This window comes from Cervus canadensis, chromosome 1 (genome assembly GCF_019320065.1).
Source record: "Cervus canadensis isolate Bull #8, Minnesota chromosome 1, ASM1932006v1, whole genome shotgun sequence".
Lineage (NCBI taxonomy): Eukaryota > Metazoa > Chordata > Mammalia > Artiodactyla > Cervidae > Cervus > Cervus canadensis.
This window is the reverse complement of record NC_057386.1, coordinates 96,823,660-96,846,891: the sequence shown is the minus strand read 5'-3', so window position 1 is coordinate 96,846,891 and position 23,232 is coordinate 96,823,660. Positions and strand designations below refer to the sequence as shown.

The 23,232-nt window shown below is 36.8% G+C and overlaps 1 protein-coding gene across 8 annotated transcripts in view; it reads left to right on the top strand.

Annotated features, from left to right (window-relative positions):
• The window catches only part of RAPGEF2 (Rap guanine nucleotide exchange factor 2), a 256,054-nt gene that overhangs the window by 119,124 nt on the left and 113,698 nt on the right, over positions 1-23,232 (top strand). For 4 of the 8 annotated variants that reach the window (XM_043487364.1, XM_043487372.1, XM_043487368.1 and 1 more), the window contains exons 5-7: positions 14,038-14,113; positions 15,948-16,115; positions 18,490-18,507. In XM_043487364.1, the coding sequence (XP_043343299.1) occupies positions 14,038-14,113; positions 15,948-16,115; positions 18,490-18,507 (262 nt within the window). Of the gene's footprint in view, positions 1-341; positions 1,013-14,037; positions 14,114-15,311; positions 15,870-15,947; positions 16,116-18,489; positions 18,508-23,232 lie in introns of those variants that run through there. The other 4 variants (XM_043487356.1, XM_043487380.1, XM_043487387.1 and 1 more) reach the window with 3 other exon arrangements.

The following is a 23,232-nucleotide window of genomic DNA, read 5'->3' as shown; positions in this document are numbered from 1 at the left end:
GTTAACTGTGGAAATTCACTCTGCAGAGGAGCAAACCTCTGTTCATCTGTGCAGGGTGATGATTATTAGAATACTTCTAAATGAGCCTCCAAAGAAACTGCCTGTTTCATTTTCCCAAACAGTTACTTCTGAAATAGCCTATTCCAGGCCACACACTTTAAGAACCACTTGTAATTTAGACACACAGAACTTCAGTATGTACTTGGTGTGTGTATGTTTTTGGTATAAATAGCTGTTACTTGGTTTTTTTGTTTTTGTTTTTTTTTTTGGCTTGTTTGTTAAGCTAGTGAGTGAGGACAAAATATTTTTTAAAAGACTAAGTGATGCCTTTCAAACCATTTTGCTCTTCTGTTAAAATGTATTCCTGTAGAGTCTACTGATTTTTGAGAATGGAATTGATTGCATCAGCAGTTACTTGTTAGATTTTTCTTTTTCTTAAATGTTTATTGCTGTTCTGCTATCTAAAGACAGTTTCATGTGAGTGTTTTTGGTAAGTCCTACATAGATATTATTGGTTTCGGTTTAGGAGCATCAGGCCAGTCATTTACTTAGATTTTTAAGGAGGAAAGTACATTTTAGCAACTGTCTTCATTTTTTAGAAATGAAGATATGAAGAGTCGGTATCAGAGAATCACTTTTTCAAACATTCTGTAAATTAGGACTGCCCACCAGTGTAGGCGCAGTTTGATGGCTGTGTGGATGTAGCCCGACATGAAAAAGTTTACATTCCAGTACTGAGGAGTTGCATTCCCCTGGGCAGTTCTGACGCACAGCAGGAATGCGGGGGCCCTTGTATGCAAAGGGCAAGTTTAGGGACACTGACAGAAGAGGCTTCTGTGCTCAGCCACTCACTGCCTTTCGTAGACACACACACAGTGGTAGAAGCGCTCGGGACTCAACTTGGATGGGAAAATGTGGTCACAGAAGTGCAGGGCAAGGTGGCCTGACCTCAGAAAGAGCCTGCGGAACCCTGTCCGGTGAATCACGGCTTGTGGGTATCTATGACAACCAGGTAAGATTTGATACCTGCAGACAACTGGTGCTTTCTTGTCGTGAACCTTGGACTTGAAAGTTTATCATACTATTAACATTTTTTTTTTTTTCTATTTTACATTATCTGGGAGACTAATTACATTTAGTAAATTTTTTGTCTGCATATATTTTAATTTTTAGTTTGTTCTGTAAGGGAAAAAAAGCTTAATGGGAATGAAAATCTGTATTGTTAAACTGTTTTTGGAACAACCATTCCTCAATTCGTTTTACTGAGGACTGTGAGCATTTAGGTATCTTGTATTTGTTATGTTGCAGGTAGTCTTTTCATTAATCATTTTCTGTGAGTTTATCTTAAAAGAAAAATATCACAGAGAACCAATAGATTGACCTAAAGTGAGTCTGCATCACTTTCAGTTGTCATCTTTGATGGTTTAGTCTAAGATTATCAGGATGTTATGAAATTACATTGAGATTAATAGTTGAAAGCCAGGCTATATGCTGCCCTTTGACAGAACAATTTAGAAGGATTTAGAGACTATAGTAATTAAATGTTCACACTGTATAGAATCAGAAGCCTAATGGTATTCTTAAAACACAAATGCCCTGTTTCTCTGTTTCTCCTTATCTCTTTCTAACTTTCTGGACTTTTGTGAAAGGCTGGCATCAAGTGTAGAAAGAGCTAACAGGTTTTTAACTATTCAGACCAAGTCTTATTTATAACTGTTACCTACATCTTTTTTTGAAAGACAGTTATATAAATATTTGTGTCTCATACACAAATAACATGTGTACGTAGAAAGGCTGAAGTTGCCAGAAGACAGTTTTTTAAAGAATTTAAATTCAGAGTTTAAAAAAAGCTATGTCACTTTAAAAATTAAGGAGCTTAAATTTTAAAAATATCTTTGTTTATCTTGGAACGTCATATTATGAGTGCCATTTCAAAGAAGCAGATGTGCTAGTAGTTGAATTTCTGGCAGCAGCTGCCTGAGGAGGCTTGGTTTTTATAGATTTGACTTTCAAACCTTTGACTCTCCGAGGGTAACTCTCAAACTCTTGATGGTCATTTGTAATTTTGCTGAACTCAAATTGCTTTCTGAATTGCAAAAGCTGATTTGTCTTTTTCACTCAACTAGCCAGTGAGTGAGCCAGCCTCTGAGAATCCACCTTTTCACAGAGCTCTGTTCCCGGCTTGTTGCATTTATGTTTTACAGGTAAATGTGATGCCCTGTAGCAGTATTCCTGAGGATGTCTGGGAATTATTACTCATACATGTCAAGCTTAGCAAGTACCAGAGATTTTGTATTATTGAGTGTGGAAAAGGGCTGTTGAAAGTGAGAGAAAGGGTGAGGTCAGTATGGGATCACAGAACCATGCCATGAAGCCTGATGGTGATGTGGGGCATCTCTTTTAACCTACTGTGGGGTAGCTTGGCTTTGTTTTCCCACTTATGGAATGAAAATGGAACATTTCTCATGAGCAGGGTAGGATGGTGGGTCATACATATTGAAACTCCTCAGGGGCCTTTTTCTAAATCGAAATGTTTAAGGGCCTGTGATGTAGCACATTGGATTCTGGCATACCTTCATGTGTGAAGCTGAAGGGGAAAAAAAGGCCAGGAGACCCTGTACTATATGATTTTCTAAGTTTTTTTCTCAACTCTGACATTCAAGAAATCCATTTTGTTTTTGAGATGCATTGTAGTCAGCAAATATGACATTCTTTTTATTAAACTCATAGTTTGCTGTTCTGCCTGTTATCACCAACCGTTTGTGTACTCATCTCCCATAGAATATAAACTAAGAATAGGGGTGACATTTAGTGAGTTTCTTGTAAGCTCTGTGTTGATTGCATAGTTTATGAGTTTGAGCAAACTCTGGAAGATAGTGAAAGACAGGAAAGCCTGGCTTGCTGCAGTCTATGGGACTGCCAAGAGTCTAACATGACTTAGCAACTGAACAATATCGATTATGTAGTTTGTGTCCAGTAAGTTTTTGGAACACAAATAGGAAGCAGAATTGTACATGAGTGAGCATCTTTCTCTTTCTCCCACTTTCTCCATATATTTATGAAGATTAAGCTGGCATGATGGGGAGACCCTCTAATATATGACCAGGAATAAAATAAAAATGGAATAATGCTGGGTGAGAAGAAAATGTTGGTATAATGGGCTCTTCAGAACTGACTTCGGGTTACCAGGAATGAAGGATGGAAGATAAATTGGGAATTTGGGGGTGAATATATACACACTATTACATGTAAAATTGGACTTCTCAGGTGGTGCGGGTGGTAAAGAATCCACCTGCAATGCAGGAGACACAGAGACGAGAGTTTGATCCCTGAGCTGGAAAGATCCCCTGGAGGAGGAAGTGGCAACCACTCCAGTACTCTTGCCTGGAAAACTCCATGGACAGAGGAGCCTGGTGAGCTACAGTCCCTGGGGTCACAAAGAGACACGCCTGAGTGACTGAGCACATATATTAAAAGGGTGAAAACAAGAACCTACTGTATAGCACAGGGAACTCTGCTCAGTATTTTGTAATAACCTAAATGGGAAAAGAATTTGAGAGAGAGTAGATAAACATGTACGTATAACTGAGACGTTCGGCTGCACACCTGAAACTAACACAATATTGTTGATCAACTACACTCCAGTATAAAATGAAAACTATAAGCAAGGAAGCTGTAAGCAAGGGGAAACGATAGCCTTCAGAATGGGAGAAAATGATAGCAAATGAAGCAACTGACAAAGAATTAATCTCAAAAATATACCATTAACTCCTGCAGCTTAATTCCAGAAAAATAAACGACCCAATCAAAAAGTGGGCCGAAGAACTAAACAGACATTTCTCCAAAGAAGACATACAGATGGCTAACAAACACATGAAAAGATGCTCAACATCACTCATTATCAGAGAAATGCAAATCAAAACCACAATGAGGTACCATTACACGCCAGTCAGGATGGCTGCTATCCAAAAGTCTACAAGCAATAAATGCTGGAGAGGGTGTGGAGAAAAGGGAACCCTCTTACACTGTTGGTGGGAATGCAAACTAGTACAGCCGCTATGGAGAAGAGTGTGGAGATTCCTTAAAAAACTAGAAATAGAACTGCCATATGACCCAGCAATACCACTCCTGGGCATACACACAGAGGAAACCAGATCTGAAAGAGACACGTGCACCCCGATGTTCATCGCAGCACTGTTTATAATAGCCAGGACATGGAAGCAACCTAGATGCCCATCAGCAGACAAATGGATAAGGAAGCTGTGGTACATATACACCATGGAATATTACTCAGCAGTTAAAAAGAATACATGTGAATCAGTTCTAATGAGGTGGATGAAACTGGAGCCTATTATACAGAGTGAAGTAAGCCGGAAAGGAAAACTCCAATACAGTATACTAACGCATATATATGGAATTTAGAAAGATGGTAACGATAACCCTGTATGCAGGACAGGAAAAGAGACACAGGTGTATAGAACAGTCTTTGGACTCTGTGGGAAAGGGTGAGGGTGGGATGATTTGGGAGAATGGCACTGAAATATGTACATTATCATATGTGAAACAGATCACTGGTCCAGGTTCGATGCATGAGACAGGGTGCTCGGGGCTGATGCACTGGGATGACCCAGAGGAATGGGATGGGGAGGGAGGTGGGAGGGGGGAAAGATTTGAAATAAAATAAAAAATTGAAAAAATGATTTCAAATATTTTATTAACCTTTGTTTACCACGTCTTCATATCTTCCTAGTTCTTTCACCCATACCGCTATTACTTCATTGCAGACTTAGTATAGAAAAGGGATTGATTCCAGGTTAATCAGTGGTGTAGTTCAGTCATCAAACTTAACTTCCTTTGTCCCTAACATGGGTTCTTTTTTGGGCAAAGTGGAGTTACTACTATTTTTTATTGAAGTCCTGAATTTTGCCAAAAAACTCAAAACCCCTAAAACAAATAAAAGACTTGATAAGTTTCTCTGATAATACACTTTTTAAGATGTGGATATGCCCATGTGTATCACATAAAATATGTCATTTTAATCATTTAAATAGTGTTGCTTGCAATCACACTATTGTGCAATTAACTACCACTACTTGTCTCCAAAACTTATGTTCCATAGCTCCAAACAGAAACTTTGTAACTGTTAGGCATTCCCCTAAAGCTTGGAAACCTCAAGTTTACTTTCTGTCTTTATGAATTTGCCTGTTCTAGATATCTCATGTAGGTGGAATCTTATACAATATTTGTCATTATGTGACTGGCTGTGGCACTTAGCATAATGCTTTCAAGGCTTATTCATGTTGTAACACTTATGAGCTCTTTAGTCCTTTTTATAGCGAATAACATTCCATTGTCTGTATATATCACATTTTGTTTATCCACTCATCTGTTGATGGACACTTGTGGTGTTTTTCATCTTTTGTTATTGCAAAGAGTGCTGCAGTGAAAACTGGTGTACAAATGTCTGGGTCCATATTTTTAATATTTTTGGATGTTTATCCTGGAATGGAATTGCTGGGTCTTCTGTTAATTCTATGTGTAACTTTTGGAGCAACTACCAAACTCTTTTTCACAGTTATGGCTCCGTTTTACATTTCCACAAAGGTTCCAGTTTCTCTTCAACACTTGTTATTATTTATTTATTTTTTATTATAGCCATTCTAGTATCTCATTCACATGCAGTATCAGATGTGAAATGGTATCTCATTGTGAGTTTTTGTTTTGTGTGTGGGGAGTGTGTGTGTGTGTGTTTAAGATTTGTTGATCTTTGGCTGCCTGGGTCTTTGTTGCTGCGCTTGGGCTTTGCTGCAAGTGGGAGCTACTCTTTGTTTTGGTGTTCCGGCTTCTCATTGCAGTGATTTCTCTTGTTGCAGAGCATGGGCTCTAGGCACATGGGCTTCAGTAGCTTTGTTGCTTGAGGCATGTTGAATCTTCCCAGATCAGGGATCGGTCCTGTGTCCCCTGCATTGGCAGGTGTATTTGTAACTGCTAGACCACCAGGGAAGCCCGTTTTGTGTTTTTATTTATTTTTCTGTAGAAAGCATAGCTAGGATTTATTAAGCTGTAGTACACTATAGTCTGGGGGGAGAGTGGGCAACTTGGTGAGTAGCTCCTTGTGTTTTTGATTTACTTTTTTCTAATAACTAAGGATGTTGAGCAACTTTTCATGTGCTTGTCAGCCATTTGGAGAAAAGTCTATTCAAGTCCTTTGCCTATTTTTTAATTGGATTGTCTTTTTGTTGTTGAGTTGTAGGAATTATGTACTCTGGATCTTAAACCCTTCTCAGATATATGCTTTACAAATATTTTCTCCTATTTTGTACCTTATCTTATCCATTTCTTGATAATGTCCTTTGCACCAAAGTTTCTAATTTCGACGAAGTTCAATTTATTTAATTTTCCTTTTGCTGTTGATGCTTTTGATGTCATATCTGAGTCCATTGTCAAGTCCACGGTAATGAAGACTCATCCCTGTTTTTTTTTTTTCCCCATAGAGTTTTATGATTTTGGGCATTCTTACTTAGTCAGTGTTCCATTTTCAGTTTAATTTTATATGTCACGAGATGTAGGGGTCCAGCTTCATCGTTTTCGTGTACTACGTAAGCCAGTAGTTTGATTGCAGCTTTGTAGTAAGTTTTGAAATCAAAAGTGTACTTTCTCTGACTTTGTTGCTTTTCAAGACTGTTTTAGCTAATTAGGGCCTCTTGCAATTTTATATGAATGTAAAGATTGCTTTTTCCATTTCTGCAAAAAAATATTTCCGGGAGGATTTTGATGGGGATTCCATTGAATTTGTAGGCCACGTGGTGTAGTCTCTTTGTTGTTCAGTTCCTAAGTCATGTCCAACTCTTTGCAACCCCATAGACTGCAGCATGCCAGGCTCCTCTGTCCTCCACTATCTCTGAGTTTTCTCAAAGTCATGTGCATTGAATTGGTGAAGATACCTAACCATCTCATCCTCTTGCCTCCTCCTTTTGCCTTCAATCTTTCCCAGCATCAGGGTCTTTTCTAATGAGTTGGCTCTTTGCATCAGGTGGCCAAAGTACTAGAGCTTCAGCATCAGTCCTTCCAATGAATATTCAGGGTTGATTTCCTTTAGGATTGACTGGTTTGATCTTGTAGTCAAAGGGACTCTCAAGAGTCTTCTCCAGCACCACAGTTTGAAAGCATCAATTCTTTGATGCTCAGGCTTCTTTATGGTCCAACTCTCACACTTGTACAACTGGCAAATCCATAGCTTTAACTATACCGACTTTTGTCAGCAAAGTGATGTCTCTGCTTTTTAATGTACTGTCTAGGTTTGTCATAGCTTTCCTTCCAAGGAGCAAGTGTCTTTTAATTGCATGGCTGTAGTCACTGTCTGCAGTGGATTGGAGCCCAAGAAAATAAAATCTGTCACTGTTTCCACTTTTCCCCCTTCTGTTTGCCATGAAGTGATGGTACCAGATGCCATGATTTTAGTGTTTTGAATGTTGAGTTTCAAGGCAGCTTTTTCACTCTTCATTATTATTTAATATACTTATCCAAGGCCCAGAGAGATGAAGTGACTTGCCAAGATCACACAGCTAACTGGTAGTTGGGTGTATTGAGAAACAATATTCTCAACTACAATAGCTGCTCTCTTTCCATTATATCATCCCCCAGATTTTAAATTCCAAGTCAGTAAGGACTTACTACGTCTTAGTTCCTCTTCACTTTCTTTCATTAGGGTGGTATCATCTGCATATCTGAGGTAGTTGATATTTCTCCTGGCAATCTTGATTCTAGCTTGTGAGTCATCCAGCCTGGCATTTCACATGATGAACTCTGAATGTAAGTTAAATAAGCCGGGTGACATTATACAGCCTTGTGGTATTCCTTTCTCAATTTTGAATCAGTCCATTGTTCCATGTCTGGTTTTGGCTGTTGCTTCTTGACCTGCATACAGGTTTCTCAGGAGACAGGTAAGGTGGTCTGGTACTCCTGTCTCTCTAAGAATTTTCCACACCATCAAAGGCTTTAGTGTAGTCAATGGAGCAGACATACATGTTTTTCTGGAATTCCCTTGCTTTCTCCATTACCTAGCGAATGTTGGCAATTTGATCTTTGGTTCCTCTGCCTTTTCTAAAACCAGTTTGTACATCTGGAAGTTGTTGGTTCACGTACTATTGAAGTATAACTTGAAGGATTTTGAGCCTAACCATGCTAGCGTGAAATGAGTGCAATTGTACGGTAGTTTGAACTTTCTTTGGCATTGCCCTTCTTTGGAATTGGAATGAAATTTTCAGGCCTGTGGCCACTGCTGTTTTCCAAATTTGCTGGCATATTGAGTGCAGCACTATGACAGCACTATCTTTTAGGATTTGAAACAGCTCAGTTGGAAGTTCATCACCTCTACTAGCTGTGTTCATAGTAATGCTTCCTAAGGCCCACTTGACTACACACTCCAGGATGTCCGACTCTAGTTGAGTGACCACATTATTGTGGTTATCTGGCTCATTTAGACCTTTCTAGTATAGCTCTTTTGTGTATTTGTGCCACCGCTTTTTAATCTCTTCTTTTTCTGTTAGGTCCTTACCATTTTTGCCCTTTATGGAGCCCATCCTTGCATGAAATGTTACCTTGATATCTCCAATTTTTTTGAAGCTATCGCTAGTCTTTCTCATTCTGTTGTTTTCCTCTATTTCTTTGCATTGTTCATTTAAGAAAGCCTTAATTATAAGACTTAAAAACAAAAAAGATTGTGTTTGATAGGAGTAACTTTTCATTTCTGACAGTGGCACCAAGGAACATTTGGAGGAGAATTTAGTCAAATGACTTTGGAACAGTCTTTATCTATTTCTGACTTTGGGTAAAGCCCTCAGGGATTGTAAAGTGAAGTGAAAGTCACTCAGTCGTGTCCGACTCTTTGTGACACCCATGGACTGTAGCCCACCAGGCTCCTCTGTCCATGGAATTCTCCAGGCAAGAATACTGGAGTTGGTAGCCATTCCATTCTCCAGGGGATCTTCCCAGGGATTGAACCCAGCTCTCCCTCATTGCAGGAAGATTCTTTACCATCTGAGCCACCAGGGAAGCCAGGGATTGTAGCTGTACTTTTAAAATTAACCAAGTTCTTATTTAATCTGTATCATTTCTAAATTTCCTTAAGTCATGATTTTAGCAATCTAAATAACACCAACTTTTAACTGCTGTTAATAAGACTGAATGAAATATTCTTTTAACTTATGCCTCTGGTTTTACAGAAATCCCTTTGGTTATCCTTAAATTTTTCGTTGGGAACTTTTCAGCTCTGTGGTTTTCCCCTTAGAAACTTTTCTAGCCCAGTGCTCTATTGTAGATTTATGTGGTTTTCTATGATGGTATGTATGGTAATTTTCAGTTTTTATTTTTCCTAGTGTGTCTTTCCTTTTGAGGTGTATCTTTGTTTATTATTTGTTATTTATTATGTATGCAGTTTACTGTGCTAATGCCTTGAAAGACTTCTAGTTTTCATTTGACTTCTGACTGAAACACGAGAAACCTTTGTTTGGTCTTATCTTACATACTGTGTATATTTGATCACTTCTCACATACAGTATTTCCTTGTGCAGATTGGGTCCTTACTGCTGTTTTACATGAACATAAAACTTTATAAAAATGTCTTGTGCTTTATTCTTACTAGCTTTGTTTTGTGCTGTACTATCTAAATGTCTGTGTCATTTGCAAACCTGATTTCTGTCCCATTTGTTTCTACTAAATCATCTAAATATTTAAAAGAATTGATCTTAGTATTATCTGTGGGTGTTTTTGGCTCCTATATGTCTCTATCTGGTTTTCTTTTTTTTTCTGGCTGTGCCATGCAGCTTGCAGGATTTTAGTTCCTCGACAGGGATCAAACCAAGGCCCGGAAAACACAAGAGTCCCAACCACTGAACCACAGGGAATTCCCCTGGTTTTCTTTTTTATCTCTATACTTAAGTTTTCCAGTATCGTATTTTTAAAAGTTTATTTATATCGAACTTGATCAAAACTTAGTAAATAATGGTGTTTAGTTACTTTTGTTCATATATTTTTTGATTCAAAGAATCGGATAGTAGAGCAGAAGTATTTTGTGGGCTTAATGGATTTGTAGCTGACATATTTCATTCCTACCTTATAGCTTCTGGATTATAAGCTAAGAGTAACTCCTCTCTGCAGTGGAGCCAAAAGGCCTTGCATTAGCCCAGCGAGTGCATTCAGGAACTATACCTGTCTCTCTCTCTCCCTCTTTTTCTTTTTCCCACATTACTCAGCTTGTGGGATTGTAGCTCTCCAACCAGGGACCTAACCTGCACCCTTAGTAACTGCCCAGAGTCTTAACCACTGGACCACCAGGGAATTCCCTATGCTTTGTCTTTTTTGAGGCCACTCTTTCCTTTTGGAAACAATAGATTTTTGGATAAGTGATGTAATTTATTCTCCCTTGGTAGAGTGTGTTCTCTGTGCATTTGCCTTTTCCCCCTCAATGTAGTCGAAGAATTAATCTGACAGGAGTCTATTATTTCTCCTATGGTTTACATCTTTGTGATGGTCAATAGAACTTGAGTCTTTTGTGGCTCTAAAAGAGTTTTGTTAGATTTTAGCACAGCTCACTTTATAAAAGGTGTAGAAATGTCTTTTTGTAGCACATTTTAGGGGATGCAGACGTTTCACCCCTAAAGTAATAGTGTTAGTGCAACTAAATATGTGAATGTCACCTCAGCCATGAAGTTCTGTTGAACTAGCAGCTAATTGCCAAGAGGATTAACAGCCTTAATTCTGAAGTAGGGAGTTGGTGATGTAAGAATTAGGCATAAAGTAAATACCATGTAGTTTATTCATATGGATGTTACTACTTTTGTTGCTAAAATTTATAAGCAACTCAGTTCTAGCAGTTTTTAAAAAAATAATTAATTTATATTTTTGGCTGCCCTGGGTCTTTGTTGCTGCATAGACTTTCTCTAGTTGCGGAGAGTGGGGGCACTCTGTAGGTGCAGCGTGCGGGCTTCTCACTGCGGTGGCTCCTCTTGTTGCAGAGCGTGGGCTCAGGGCGTGCGGGCTTCAGCGGCTGCAGCGCACGGGCTCGGGAGTTGTGGCTCCCAAGCTCTCGAGCACAGGCTCCATAGTGGCGGCCACAGGCTTATTGAGATACTCCACGGCACGTGGGAGCTTCCCTGATCAGGGATCAGATCCATGTCTCCTGCTTTGGCAGGCAGATTCTTTACCACTAAGCCTCTAGGGAAGCCCAGTTCTAACAGTTTTTATTTTTTATTTAGTCATATGAACATTGTATGCATTACATACATTTGATTTTTTTTTTTTTTTAGTACATGAAATTTTTAAAAAGAAAGCAACTCTATCATTACGTTTGTGCAGCTTATCTGGTTCTATAATAAAATAGGAAAAAACTTAGAGTCATATGATTTTCTTTGGATTTTAATGTTGTTTTATTTAGTAATAAACTTTAAGCATGCAACATATGTTTTTACTCAGTCCTATAACAATGATGGCTTGAAACCTACTACATATTTTACTAACATACTGACGTATTTACTAACACATTGTTTCTTAGTTTGTAGTGTATCATTAAATTATAAGCATCATTGTAAAAAATTAAATTGCAAGTAAGTAGTTCCAAAAGCTAGAAGCAAATTTTTAGGTGTGTTGAGGATTTTCTGTAATTTTAGTGGTATTTAATTGTTAAACTAAGAGAAGAGTATTTACAATTTTAGGTCATTTTAATTACATGTGAAATAACATGACAAAGAAGATAAGATGGTTATAGTTTCCCTATTTTTTTCAGCTTAGAAAAAAAGCACTATAATATGTGTATGCTTATGAGTATGTGTATGTGTGAATATTTTAAAAGGATTTTTCAGATATGGTAAGCATGACTCTTTGATTTCCATAGAAACGAATTTTGGAGCAGGAAATGACTTAAGTGATGGCCTAGTCTCACTGATGACCTTAGAAATGAGTATAGTGTAGACTGTGAGGATAGTCAAGCTGGTTTGCTGGAGGTCACAAGCTGATAGAGTGAGAATGTTGACTTACCTGTTTTCTTCTTTGAGCGAACAAGCAAGCTCAGTCACTTTAGTTGTCTCTGACTCTGTGCAGCCCTGTGGACTGTAGCCTGCCGTGTTCCTCTGTCCATGGGATTCTCCAGGCAGGAGTACTGGAGCGGGTAGCCATGCCCTCCTCTAGGGGGTCCTCCCGACACAGAGATCGAACCCGTGTCTCTTACGTCTCCTGCATTGGCAGGCCGGTTCTTTACCACTAGCGCTACCTGGGAAGCCCAAACATAACTTTTTTCCCCAACCCAAGTTGTGTTCTAATATGTGAAACATTCTGTACTACCATGACACCAAGAAAGTTATGAATTTCCTATGGAAATTTTCATAGGAAAATACCTAATTTACTTGGGGGGGGGAAATGCTCGATAAAATAGTTTTTTGGTAGAGTTATTTTCTCATATTTTTCTCAAAGGTAGATTATTAAACATGGTTACAGTGACTTCCCTGGCAGTTCAGTGGTTAAAATTCTGTGCTTCCACTGCAGGGGGCACAGGTTTTATCCCTCATCATTGGGAGCTAAGATCCCACATGCCTCGCTACACATTCTTCCCCTACAGCCCCCCAAAATTAAAGTTACTAAAATGTTGACTGGAAGGAAGAGAGAATTTTTGGAGTGGTGAATGGGCAGGGGTAGGTGGTGTGTTAGCAGAATAAGTCATGACTACTTAGAACTCCTCGTGGCTCTAGTTGGCATATATTTGTGTCAGAGAGAATGAATCTGCTCCAGGGTTAGGTGGATATTTCCATAGATAAGGCAAGGTACCCTGTCTGAGGTCATCAGTACGGTTTTCAGGAGAAAAGGGGCTTTTAAGAGTGCATGTCCACTCAAGTCACTTTGTAATTGAAAGTCCTGAGTTGAATAACCTGTTCCTTAAGCTGATTTAGAATAAGTAGATATGTAACTTTAGAAAAATACATTTTTAAGTGAAAGAAATGTTTAACATAAGCAAGTTAAGTTATAGAAGAGAATTATATGCATTTTATACTTTGTATGTTGGTATGGTTTGCCATTGATCCAGTTCCCACCCCTGTTGTTTACTTGCTAAGTTGTGTCCAACTCTTTCATGACCCCATGGACTGTAGCCCACTAGACTCCTAGTGGAGTACATGAGATTTTCCAAGCCAGAATACTGGAATGGGTTGCCAATTCCTTCTCTATTTAATTGTGTTACTACTACTTGTTTCATAGACTGTGTAAATATATACATACTTGTAGTTTTCCTTAGGATCCCATTTTTGGAATTAAACCAGGTTTGTTCCCCCATACCCCTTTTGCTTATTTCTGTATGCCAGCTTTTTATCTGAGATTCACTTTGTAAGGTTCTTAGTAACTCTAGTATATAAAATTGAAATGTGTTCTAACGACTTTTGATAGAAATCATAGTAGTGTAGGCTGCAATGACTTACGTCTCCTGTTTATCTGTATTTGCTATTGTTATACTTTTTATTTGAAAAACTTACTTTTATAGAGTTGATAAGTGGTCTCAACTCCAATTATTTAGGAAGTCTTGCCTTCCTACATTGTTTCATCTGTGAAATGATAAACAGCTAAAAACTGTGTATAAGGAATTAAAGGCCACAATCCTTAAATTTATAAAATTCCCTTGTCATCCAGTCTTTTCCCTTGGTTATTACATGGCTAGATAGTTAGCAACTCCTCAGTGGTCCCACCGCTGTTAAGATAGTCTAAATCTTCACTTAACTGGGAGTGAACTAAAACAACTAACATAAAACACATTCACAGAGATTCTTTAGTACTTACATTATGAATTCAAAAAGATTGTTTTGGAATTTCCCAGAAAAATATGTCTGAGATTTAAAAATTTGAATGGTTCCTTGTCATTCTGGGTAAATAATGGTTTGAGATAGCTTCTCTTTCTTCAATGTGTATTTTTTTGTAGTTGTTTTGTTTCTTATTTTTATTCATCTGAAGGGTTAGCCTAAATTCACAATTTGTATTTCTTAAATCTTTTTTTCTTTCTAGTTTTGGCAAGCGTTCTGCAGGAAGCTTTAGGCGTGGCTGTGAATGCATTGTGTTAGAGCCTTCTGAAATGATTGTGGTAAGAAAACTTCTGTGAAGACTTTTTCCCCCTGAAAAAAGTTATGAAATAAAAGCATTTTCACAAATTGCATATAATAGTGTATTATATATCTTATAACTTTAGATATATTTATTTCATAACTTTTGAGTTTGAGTTCATAATCATTATAATTATTCATGGGATTCAGTTAAGTGAAAAAGAAAATTTAAAGGAGGGTAAGCACCTAAGTATTTGGTGCTTGAACTTTATCTATGAAAATGCCATTTAATTGAAACTTGGGGAGAAAGTGTAGGGTTTTAGATCTCCAAATATTGATTGGAATGAGATACTTCAAATGAGTCACAGTGATATGTATTCAGGCAACAATTAACATAAGGAAGTCACTTCATTTCCTTTAACTAATTGAAAGAAATTTGGGGGACTTTTATGCTGGTTAAACTTTCTGTTGAGATTTTTAATCTCTCTCTTTAACTGTGTGATTTAAAAAAAAATATGAGATAAGATACATGCAAAAAAGATAATGTTAAAAGAGATATTATCAACATAATTATTTTTATTGATGCTTTTTTAAAAAAAGCTTGTCACATTCTTAATATATAAACATGATTTAAAGATAGGACAATATGTACCCCTTTTAAAAATCAGCCACAAAAATAAAATTGGAGAGAGCACTCACTACAGACTTCAGTTGATTTGAAGCGCATTGTTTCCCATCCAGCACCCATCTGGGAGGGGAAACTTTGTCAATAAATGATGTCCTAAAATAGATGGTGATAGTTTTTTATTCACATTTAATAAAGTATTTGGTAAATACATCTGTTTTCAGATGAGAGGTCGGTTTTTTCCCCCATAATGGAGGAGAGGAATTCCTCAGAGATGGGAACTTCCTCACAAAAGCCAGTGGAAACTTTTGGTGAAGTTTCACAAAATTTACTGTTCAGTAAAAATGTGGCATGGTGGTGAGAAAAGCTTTAGGATTGGAAGAGTGTAGGCAGATACATTAGACTCTCCAGCCATGGGTCTTAAAAAGTGTTTTAGATATTTCCTAAAGAATCTGGCCTCTGTGACTGCTATTTTGTGTTTATCTGAAGGATTTTTGATCTGTAGAATTCCTTGAGGATTGTGTACTTGTCCATATACCAACTCCTCAGTTTGCCAGTGTGAGAACCATATGAGAATCTAAATATACTTCTTTCTGTGAGCAGTCCCATTTTCCTTATGTAAGCATGATGAGGATTAGCCAAATGTAACATTTCTTCTCTGTTAGTCCATTCATCACTTTCTAAATGTTTAAAATGAGGAAGGTGTTTTTTGAAAATAATGCTATTTATAAAAAGAAGAAACTGAATCCATAGAATGAAAGTAGGAAGAAAAACCCTTAAGTAATCTACCAAAGTCATTTTGCTAGTAGTCGTGTCTGAGTCATTAGGGATTTGTTTTTTTTTTTTTAAAGGCAAAACCCAGATTTATTCCATCAGAGTTTTTGTGCTTTAGTTAAGACAATGGAGCTGTTGCTTCATAGTACATGGTGATGTATCCTGTGAGATCTTTCACTAATAAATCAGGACAAAGACTACTGAAAATATCCTTCCCTTTGAAACTACAGGAAATTCAGGAGTTACCCATATTGTCCTAAGTGGAACTGAAAATGCTTCTCTTACAGAGAAAAGTTACTCAAAAGCAACTAGTTACAGAGAAGCTGAAAAGCAGCTGAAGTCTGTCGAGGTAGTTTGTCTACAAGTGTCTTTGCACGATGAATGAATGTGGCCTACCCGTAAGTTTTATTCTGCATCTGATCTTAATATGGAACGTGGTGTTTGAGGAAATGAAATTCTGGGGGATTTTATTTCAGGTAGACTATATGGATGAAAATGAAGAATATTTTCAGCGTCAAGCTTCTCATCGACAGTCTCGAAGGAGATTTAGAAAAATCAACCAGAAAGGGGAAAGACAAACTATTATTGACACTGTGGATCCTTATCCTGTGGGCAAACCACCTTTGCCTAGAGGCTATCATACGGTAAGTTATACAAGTATAATAATTGTATTTATCTTTATGATTTTTCATCGGGAGTTTTGTGAAGAGATGTGAATTTTCTGTTTTTGATGAGTAATTTCTTTCTGTGGTATTACCTGTCCAAAGTGCAGATTTTTCTGGAAACACACATAATATGACTAGTTAAAGGAACCTTGAAATAAGTTGTCAAAAGATATTGTTTAGCCTTTTAATTTCTTAAAATGCTCTCAGGATCAGCTTTGTGATCAGCACGCACAATTGTAACTGGGATACTTTTTCTTACCTTAATGTTAAATTTTGTCATCTCCCTCCCCATTCGCAATGACTAGTATTATACGCATTTTTTTATTCAAAAGTTAGATAGCTAAAATTTGCTTATTCTCATAGCTTTTCATACCATTGTGTGAATATTATCTGAGAATTTTTATGTTTGTTTAGTTAAATTGTTTAATTTGTTTAATATGATGACATGAGAGCTTAATTTGAAAGGTTGCTTCTTTAAATTCCAGGGTAAAGATGATCTGAAGCATTTCTAATAGGTTCAGAGGTTCTCTTCAGTGGTTTCACCACTGAGGTACCATTTATTTTATACATGTTAGATTAATAAGCTACTTTTTATGTCTGAGGAAACTGAGGCAAAGATAATGAGCGATTTATACAAGACCCCAGCGATGTCAGCGTGGGAGACTATGTTTCTGACTCCTTTCTCTCTGCTCGGGTGCACTGTGTCCATGTCCTCCGGGGGCCCATAGAAAATTGTGGCAAATATATTTGAGGATTTCTATTTTCAAGGAAAAAAGTAACTTGAATTCTTACATGTCATAATTAGGTCAAAGATGGCTTATCTATACTTACACCATTAAATGAGTACTCATTTTTGAAATTAATTTTAAAACGAAAATATGAAAAAATAAAAGTAGTTAATTCACAGCTATTTTATAATTGCTTATTTGTTTTTTTACCTAGCCTCTTTCTTTTTGCAAATAAGTATAAATGTAAAACACATGGGAAAATGTATATAGACGTAAAATTATGTACTTAATTTTCTGGTAACTTGAAGTGATGTATTTTATACCCACACTTCATGTGTTCTATTTCTGAGAGCTCTTTGTATTTGAATATTTAAGCAGTTTTGACCACCAGCTATCTGCCTACTCCTCTTGCTGCCCATGCACGAGTTTAATTTAACATGAATTTCATAGTTGAATCATTTCATTGAGCTCCTTTGGAAAGGGTTGCTTTTGCTCATCATAAAGCCAGCTTTGTTTGCCTGTTGGAGAGACTTAGTATTTTCTTTTTTTTTTAAACCTATGAAAGGTTTTTTGTTACTATTGTCTATAAAAGAAGGTAGTATTTTTAGTGTTGATGTAGTATCATGGAATAAGGAAATATGGATTAAAAATAGTTATACACATTAATAGTACAGACTGCTCGTACTGTTAATACTCTTTCTGCTTTGGAATTATTTTTCCAAATTATATTCTATGCTAAGATGTTTAGTGGCAATGTGAGTTACTAAAAATTTAACATTAAGGCTGATTGGTATGATTTTATAGTTATATATTCCTCTCACTTAACATGGGAGGGTCATTTTATAATTATTTCTCCTATCCCCACATTTTCCCCCTTTATGGAATTCTTTACTCACTTCCTGTACATGACTTCTCTTTTCTTAATCTGATTTTTTTAAAAAATGTGTACTTTTTAACAAAATTATTATTATTATTTTTTTTTTAGTGGTTTAAAAAAATGTTTTATCTGGTCAACAGGCACTTTTATGAGGGAAAATTTAGTACTACGGTGAAAAATTTAACTTGCTTAATAATGGATCAGGCACCAGTTTACTAATATATATGACATGTGTTAATTTTCCTAAATGAGTTCAGATGGGCAGCAACAGAGTCATAATTGAAAATATTGAATCCCATCTTTTCATGCAAATTGTGTTTTATTCACATATTATTATTTTATCTAAGTACAGGATTTTAACATATGAACAACAATAACATTTTGAGTTTTTGGTACCTCAGGGTATAAAGAATTACGTGAAGAAGATCATTATTCTTCATTAGCCCTAAGTCACCTTCACTTATTCTGAGCAGAAATACTCCTTTGGAAAGAACTAGGGTAGGAACCAGGGTGAACATTTTTTTGAGAAGGTGCATGGTGCTACATCACCGATGATGTCAGTGGTTGCAGGTGCATTTCAGGTGCATGGCTGAGGAACATAAGGACATCATACATGTAGCCAGGGCTGTATGGTCATTCTTAACCTGATTTAACATGATCTTCATTTTGGCAGATGTACTGTAGCATGTCTGATAATGTCATCTTTTCCTTTCCTCCTCTATGGCACTCATTTCATTTTGGCTCAAAGGAATGCACTAAATCTCAGGTATTGTAATTTGTGTGGTCTCCTAATACTAACCTCAGTTCATTTGTGAGTTTGCATTGTGACTAACAAGTTTATAATATTGACGTGTTTTGCTTGGTCTTGTTCTTTTATATTTTGCCCTAATTTAGTAAAATCTCTTACAACTTTGAAACTATCAGTGGTTTAGGTGATGTCACAGGCAGCTTTATTTGTGCAGACATAGGGATAAACTGCCCACTTCATTTGAAGAAAGAATAAAACTGCAGCCTACATAGTTTTAAGAATGAGTGGAGTGTTATTCTTAACTAACCTGCTTTGTGCTTAAAGAAATGAAGAAAGACAGGCCGATAGACATCGTGGATGTTTCATCACTTGTTGTGTGAAAATTTTATGGTAAATCCATTAGACATTTACATATTAAAGGCCATAGGTGAAAGCTTTAAATTTCAGGAATCCCAATGTAAGAGCATTTTGGGAGACCACTGGTAAAATTTTAGTCAGAATAAAGGCTTAGTCAAAACGGAAATAAGAATTTAAAATCCACTTGTATTTTCTTATTTGTGCTTGATTTTTAACTAGCTTTTATTAGTAATAAAAGCTTTTCATGCTTTTATTTCATTCTATGTTTTAATGGAGTCCTGTAGTAATTTGTTTGTTCATTTCTTTCATGCCAGTACATAACTAATTTACATTTTCAGTATTAATCATTTGAAATTTTGGGTCAAGTTTAGGGTTATCAGGGAATTTGGAGTCAGGGAAGAAAAACTGATTTCTCGCTAAAAACTTGTTATGGTTGTGTTTTCTTATTGCCCAGGAAAAAGATCATGAGTAATTTAATTCACATTAGAGGAGGGCTCCTGTCAGTATAAAATCTTTGGCTATTATAGTAACCTCACCTAAAAGCATAAAATATTTGTATAACTTTTCAAATTAAAATGAGGCTGTTACTTTACATTCTGTGTAAGAAGATGCATATTAAAATGGCACAGGTTACTTGATTGCTCTACTGTGTTTTAGAAGCACTGCTAATTTTTCAGTGATGTGGTAAATCTTAAAAAATGATAGTTTTTATATTTGATAAAATTTTGATAAAATTATATACTTTTTTCCCGTTGCGCCTGTGTTTTGAGTTTTTGTCTGCTATATACTTAAAAGTGTGTAACTTTGCTATTTTAAAAGATACTATTTTAAAATGTTATTAATCCTCTTCTTTTTCATTGATAATATGAGAAATTACTGGTTAGTCTAATTCCCATTTAGAATTAGGAATTGAATTGAAAATGTGCACTAAATTACAATGTATACCTTATGTACACTTTTTAAACTTAGATGTGTCACAGCAGTTTGACAGATTATAATAATTTTTTTCAGTAACACGAATACTCATATAGTCCATGTAGAGTGTTTTCAGGTCACTTTTTCAAGGCAAGTGTATGAGATTTGCAGAGAATAAGCATTTTAAAATGCAGCGAGAAGGCAAGATTGGAGATGGCTTTCATTAGCATTTTCTTACATTTTGATGAGTTGAGTTGAAGCTGTATTTAAGAATGCCAGAAAATAGGATGTGACATGAATTTTCAGTCTTCTGGTGGGTAAAGGTGGTAGAGCGGCAGGTCATGGATAAAATTCTTGGCAGAGGCTGGAAAATTGGGGGTCATTCCTGGACTGATTTGGTACTTTGGGCAAGTTTACGTTGTCAACAGGTTCAGAATAGGATGGGAAAACATGTTTATTTTACCCCTAATTGCAGATTCTTTCTGCAGTCATGGGTAATTTATTTTAGAAGTTGGGTGGGTAAGAAAATCTGGTTCCATAATAAAAATGGAGAGGAGAAGTGGAAAGAAGGACTTAGAAGGCAGATATGCGTGCATGCTCAGCCATGTCCTACTCTTTGTGACCCTATGGGCTGTAGCCCATCAGACTCCTCTTTCCGTGAAATTCTCCAGGCAAGAATACTGGAGTGGGTTGCCATTTCCCGGGAAGCCCCTAAAAGGCGGCTTTTACCTTGCTTCTACCTGGCTGCAGGGATTGGGAAGCTGGCACATGCCTATTTTGTCATCTTTTATTCCTCTTATTTTTTTTAAAGCAGAAAAAAGGAAAAAGAACAGCTCTGTCCTCTTCCTAGTTTGGAAAGAGCAGAACTTATATAGAGACATTATACTGCTGATGGGGACTGTTGATCTGTCTGTTTGATCATGGGGTTCAGGGTTCTTCTCATGTGTGTGTTCTTACCCTTAGTACAGGCTGTCTCTGAATGCAGCATATATTTTTGACAGTGGATACACCCACATTGTCATATCATTGTCACACAAGTCCATAGTTTTTATTATTGGTGTATGAAAATGTTAAGACATAATGATCTTTGAATTATATAGATGGATAGATAGATATTACAGATGCATTTTATTTTTTAGGATTCATTTATTTATGGCTGCGCTTGGTCTTTGTTGCTGTATGGGCTTTCTCTAGTTGCAGGGAGCAGGGGCTGCTCTTTGTTGTGGTGCTTGGACTCTTGGCCACACAGGCTTCAGTAGTTGTGGCTCACGGGCATAGTTGCGGCTCATGGGCTTACTTGCCCCACAGCATGAAGGGTCTTTCTGGACCAGGGATTGAACTCATGTCGCCTACATTGGCAGGCAGATTCTTAACCACTGGACCACTAGAGCAGCCCACAGGTTCTTAAATGCATTCTTATGTTTTATTTTATTAAAACAAATATATATTATACAGAGATATTAAACTGAAGACTAAAGAAAGCTTGTCCTGTCTACAGTATGGATTTTATATGTAGCAACTGATGGTTCCTTCCTTTGCAGCCTTCCTGGGCTGGTTGCAAAATTAGATGGTCTCCACACTTAGAGGCTCTTATTGACTTCCCACCCCCACTCCTACTTAACTCCCAAAATGTGGCTTTACTTCATGCTAATTTGAATTAGTATTCAAACACAGTATAACATGAAACTTACAACGTCTTGATCAATGAAAAATTTTTGAAATAACAAGAACTCATTGGTCGTAGTGTCCAGGCTTCCCTGTACCTCAGCTGGTAAAGAATCTGCCTGCAATGCAGGAGACCCCGGTTTGATTCCTGGGTCAAGAAGATCTGCTAGAAAAGGGATAGGCAGCCCACTCCAGTATTCTTGGGCTTCCCCAGTGGCTCAGCTGATTAAAGAATCCACCTGCAATGCGGACGTTTGATCCCTGGGTTGGGAAGATCCTCTGGAGAAGGGAGCAGCTACCCACTCCAGTATTCTGACCTGGAGACTTCCATAGGCTATACAGAGTCTCAAAGAGTCGGACACGACTGAGCGACTCACTCATCGGTTATAGAAAGAAGTATCTCCCACAAATTCTGTTAGTAATCCTTTTCTACAGTGGGAATATATTCTTCAGGGTACTGTTTAATAATTACATATTGAATTTTTTCAGTGGATTAGGCTTATTTTAAAGTTCTTAGTGCAAGTATACAAAATAATAGCAATAGTTCATAAAATTAATATAATCTAAGTTGAATACAATGTAGTATTATAAAACATTATGGGATTAATTTTTTATTATAGTCAGTGATAATACAATATTTTTAACATGTAGCACCAATGTAATAAGCCTTATAAAAATAAGTCCTATTTTTAATAAGGTTATTCGTCATAATATAAGACAAGTCCTATTTCTTCTAATGGTTATAGAATCATTCTATCTAGGTTATATTTATTTTATATATCTCTGAAGTAGATTTTTTTTAAGTGATAAGATTTAAGTTGGTTTCATCTTCAGTTAAGGACTTCTTGGTAGATTAATTATAAAAAAGCAGATATTGAAACATGAAAAAATTACAGTGTTTGTGTGATTGTGCGCATTTATTTAACTCTAGACTTTTTGACTGGAGCTGTTGTTCTTGTGTTAGACAATATTTTCCCTCATATCATGGCTTTGCTTTGTCACTTATTCTTTAATTTCTTACTGAGGTCTTCCTACTTTAAGCCAATATATGCTACTTATGAGTAAGAACATATGTTGTGTACCAGTGACTTGTGTATCTACTAAATTTCATGGAATATCTAGGCCTTAGGATTTTAGCTTCTAACAATCAGTTCATATCTCACTTCACACATTTGTTCATATGATGATATTCACCATTTGTTTATATCCATATAAAGAAATTATTCAAGTATAGGAAAATTTTTTGAGTAGTTTTATTCTGTATCTTTCATCAAGTGTTTGTTTGCTTAATTGAATCTAAAGACTTTGTTTTCAATTTAGTCATCAGTACCTCTCTGAGTTACAGTAGGATGGAGTTTCAGAAAATTTGTGTGTTCTATTTTTGTATCATACAGAGGAAAGCTCAGTTAGTGTTTTCATTTATATATTTTTATTCACTCAATGAATATTTAATGAGTATTCACCTTACTTCAAGGTTGTGCCAGACTCCATGGCCTTAAAGGTGTACAGGACAGAGTCTGCCCTCATTGACTTTACGGTCTCACATAGAATACAGATAAATCAATGGGCAGCTAAAATTGAGGGGAATTCAGTTACTGTGCAGGCTCAAAAACCAGGCTTCTTGAGGAACCAGGTATGGCTTCTTGAATGGCTTTACTATCTTGGCTCAAAGGAAACTTCTTTCATCCCCAAAAGCCCAAGAAAAGTAAATGTGAAAACAGAATTGGGGAGTGAAGAAGGAAAAGAGGGGATGTGCATAGACTGTTAGAGAGGAGTGATGGATACACTCCCACACACACACACACA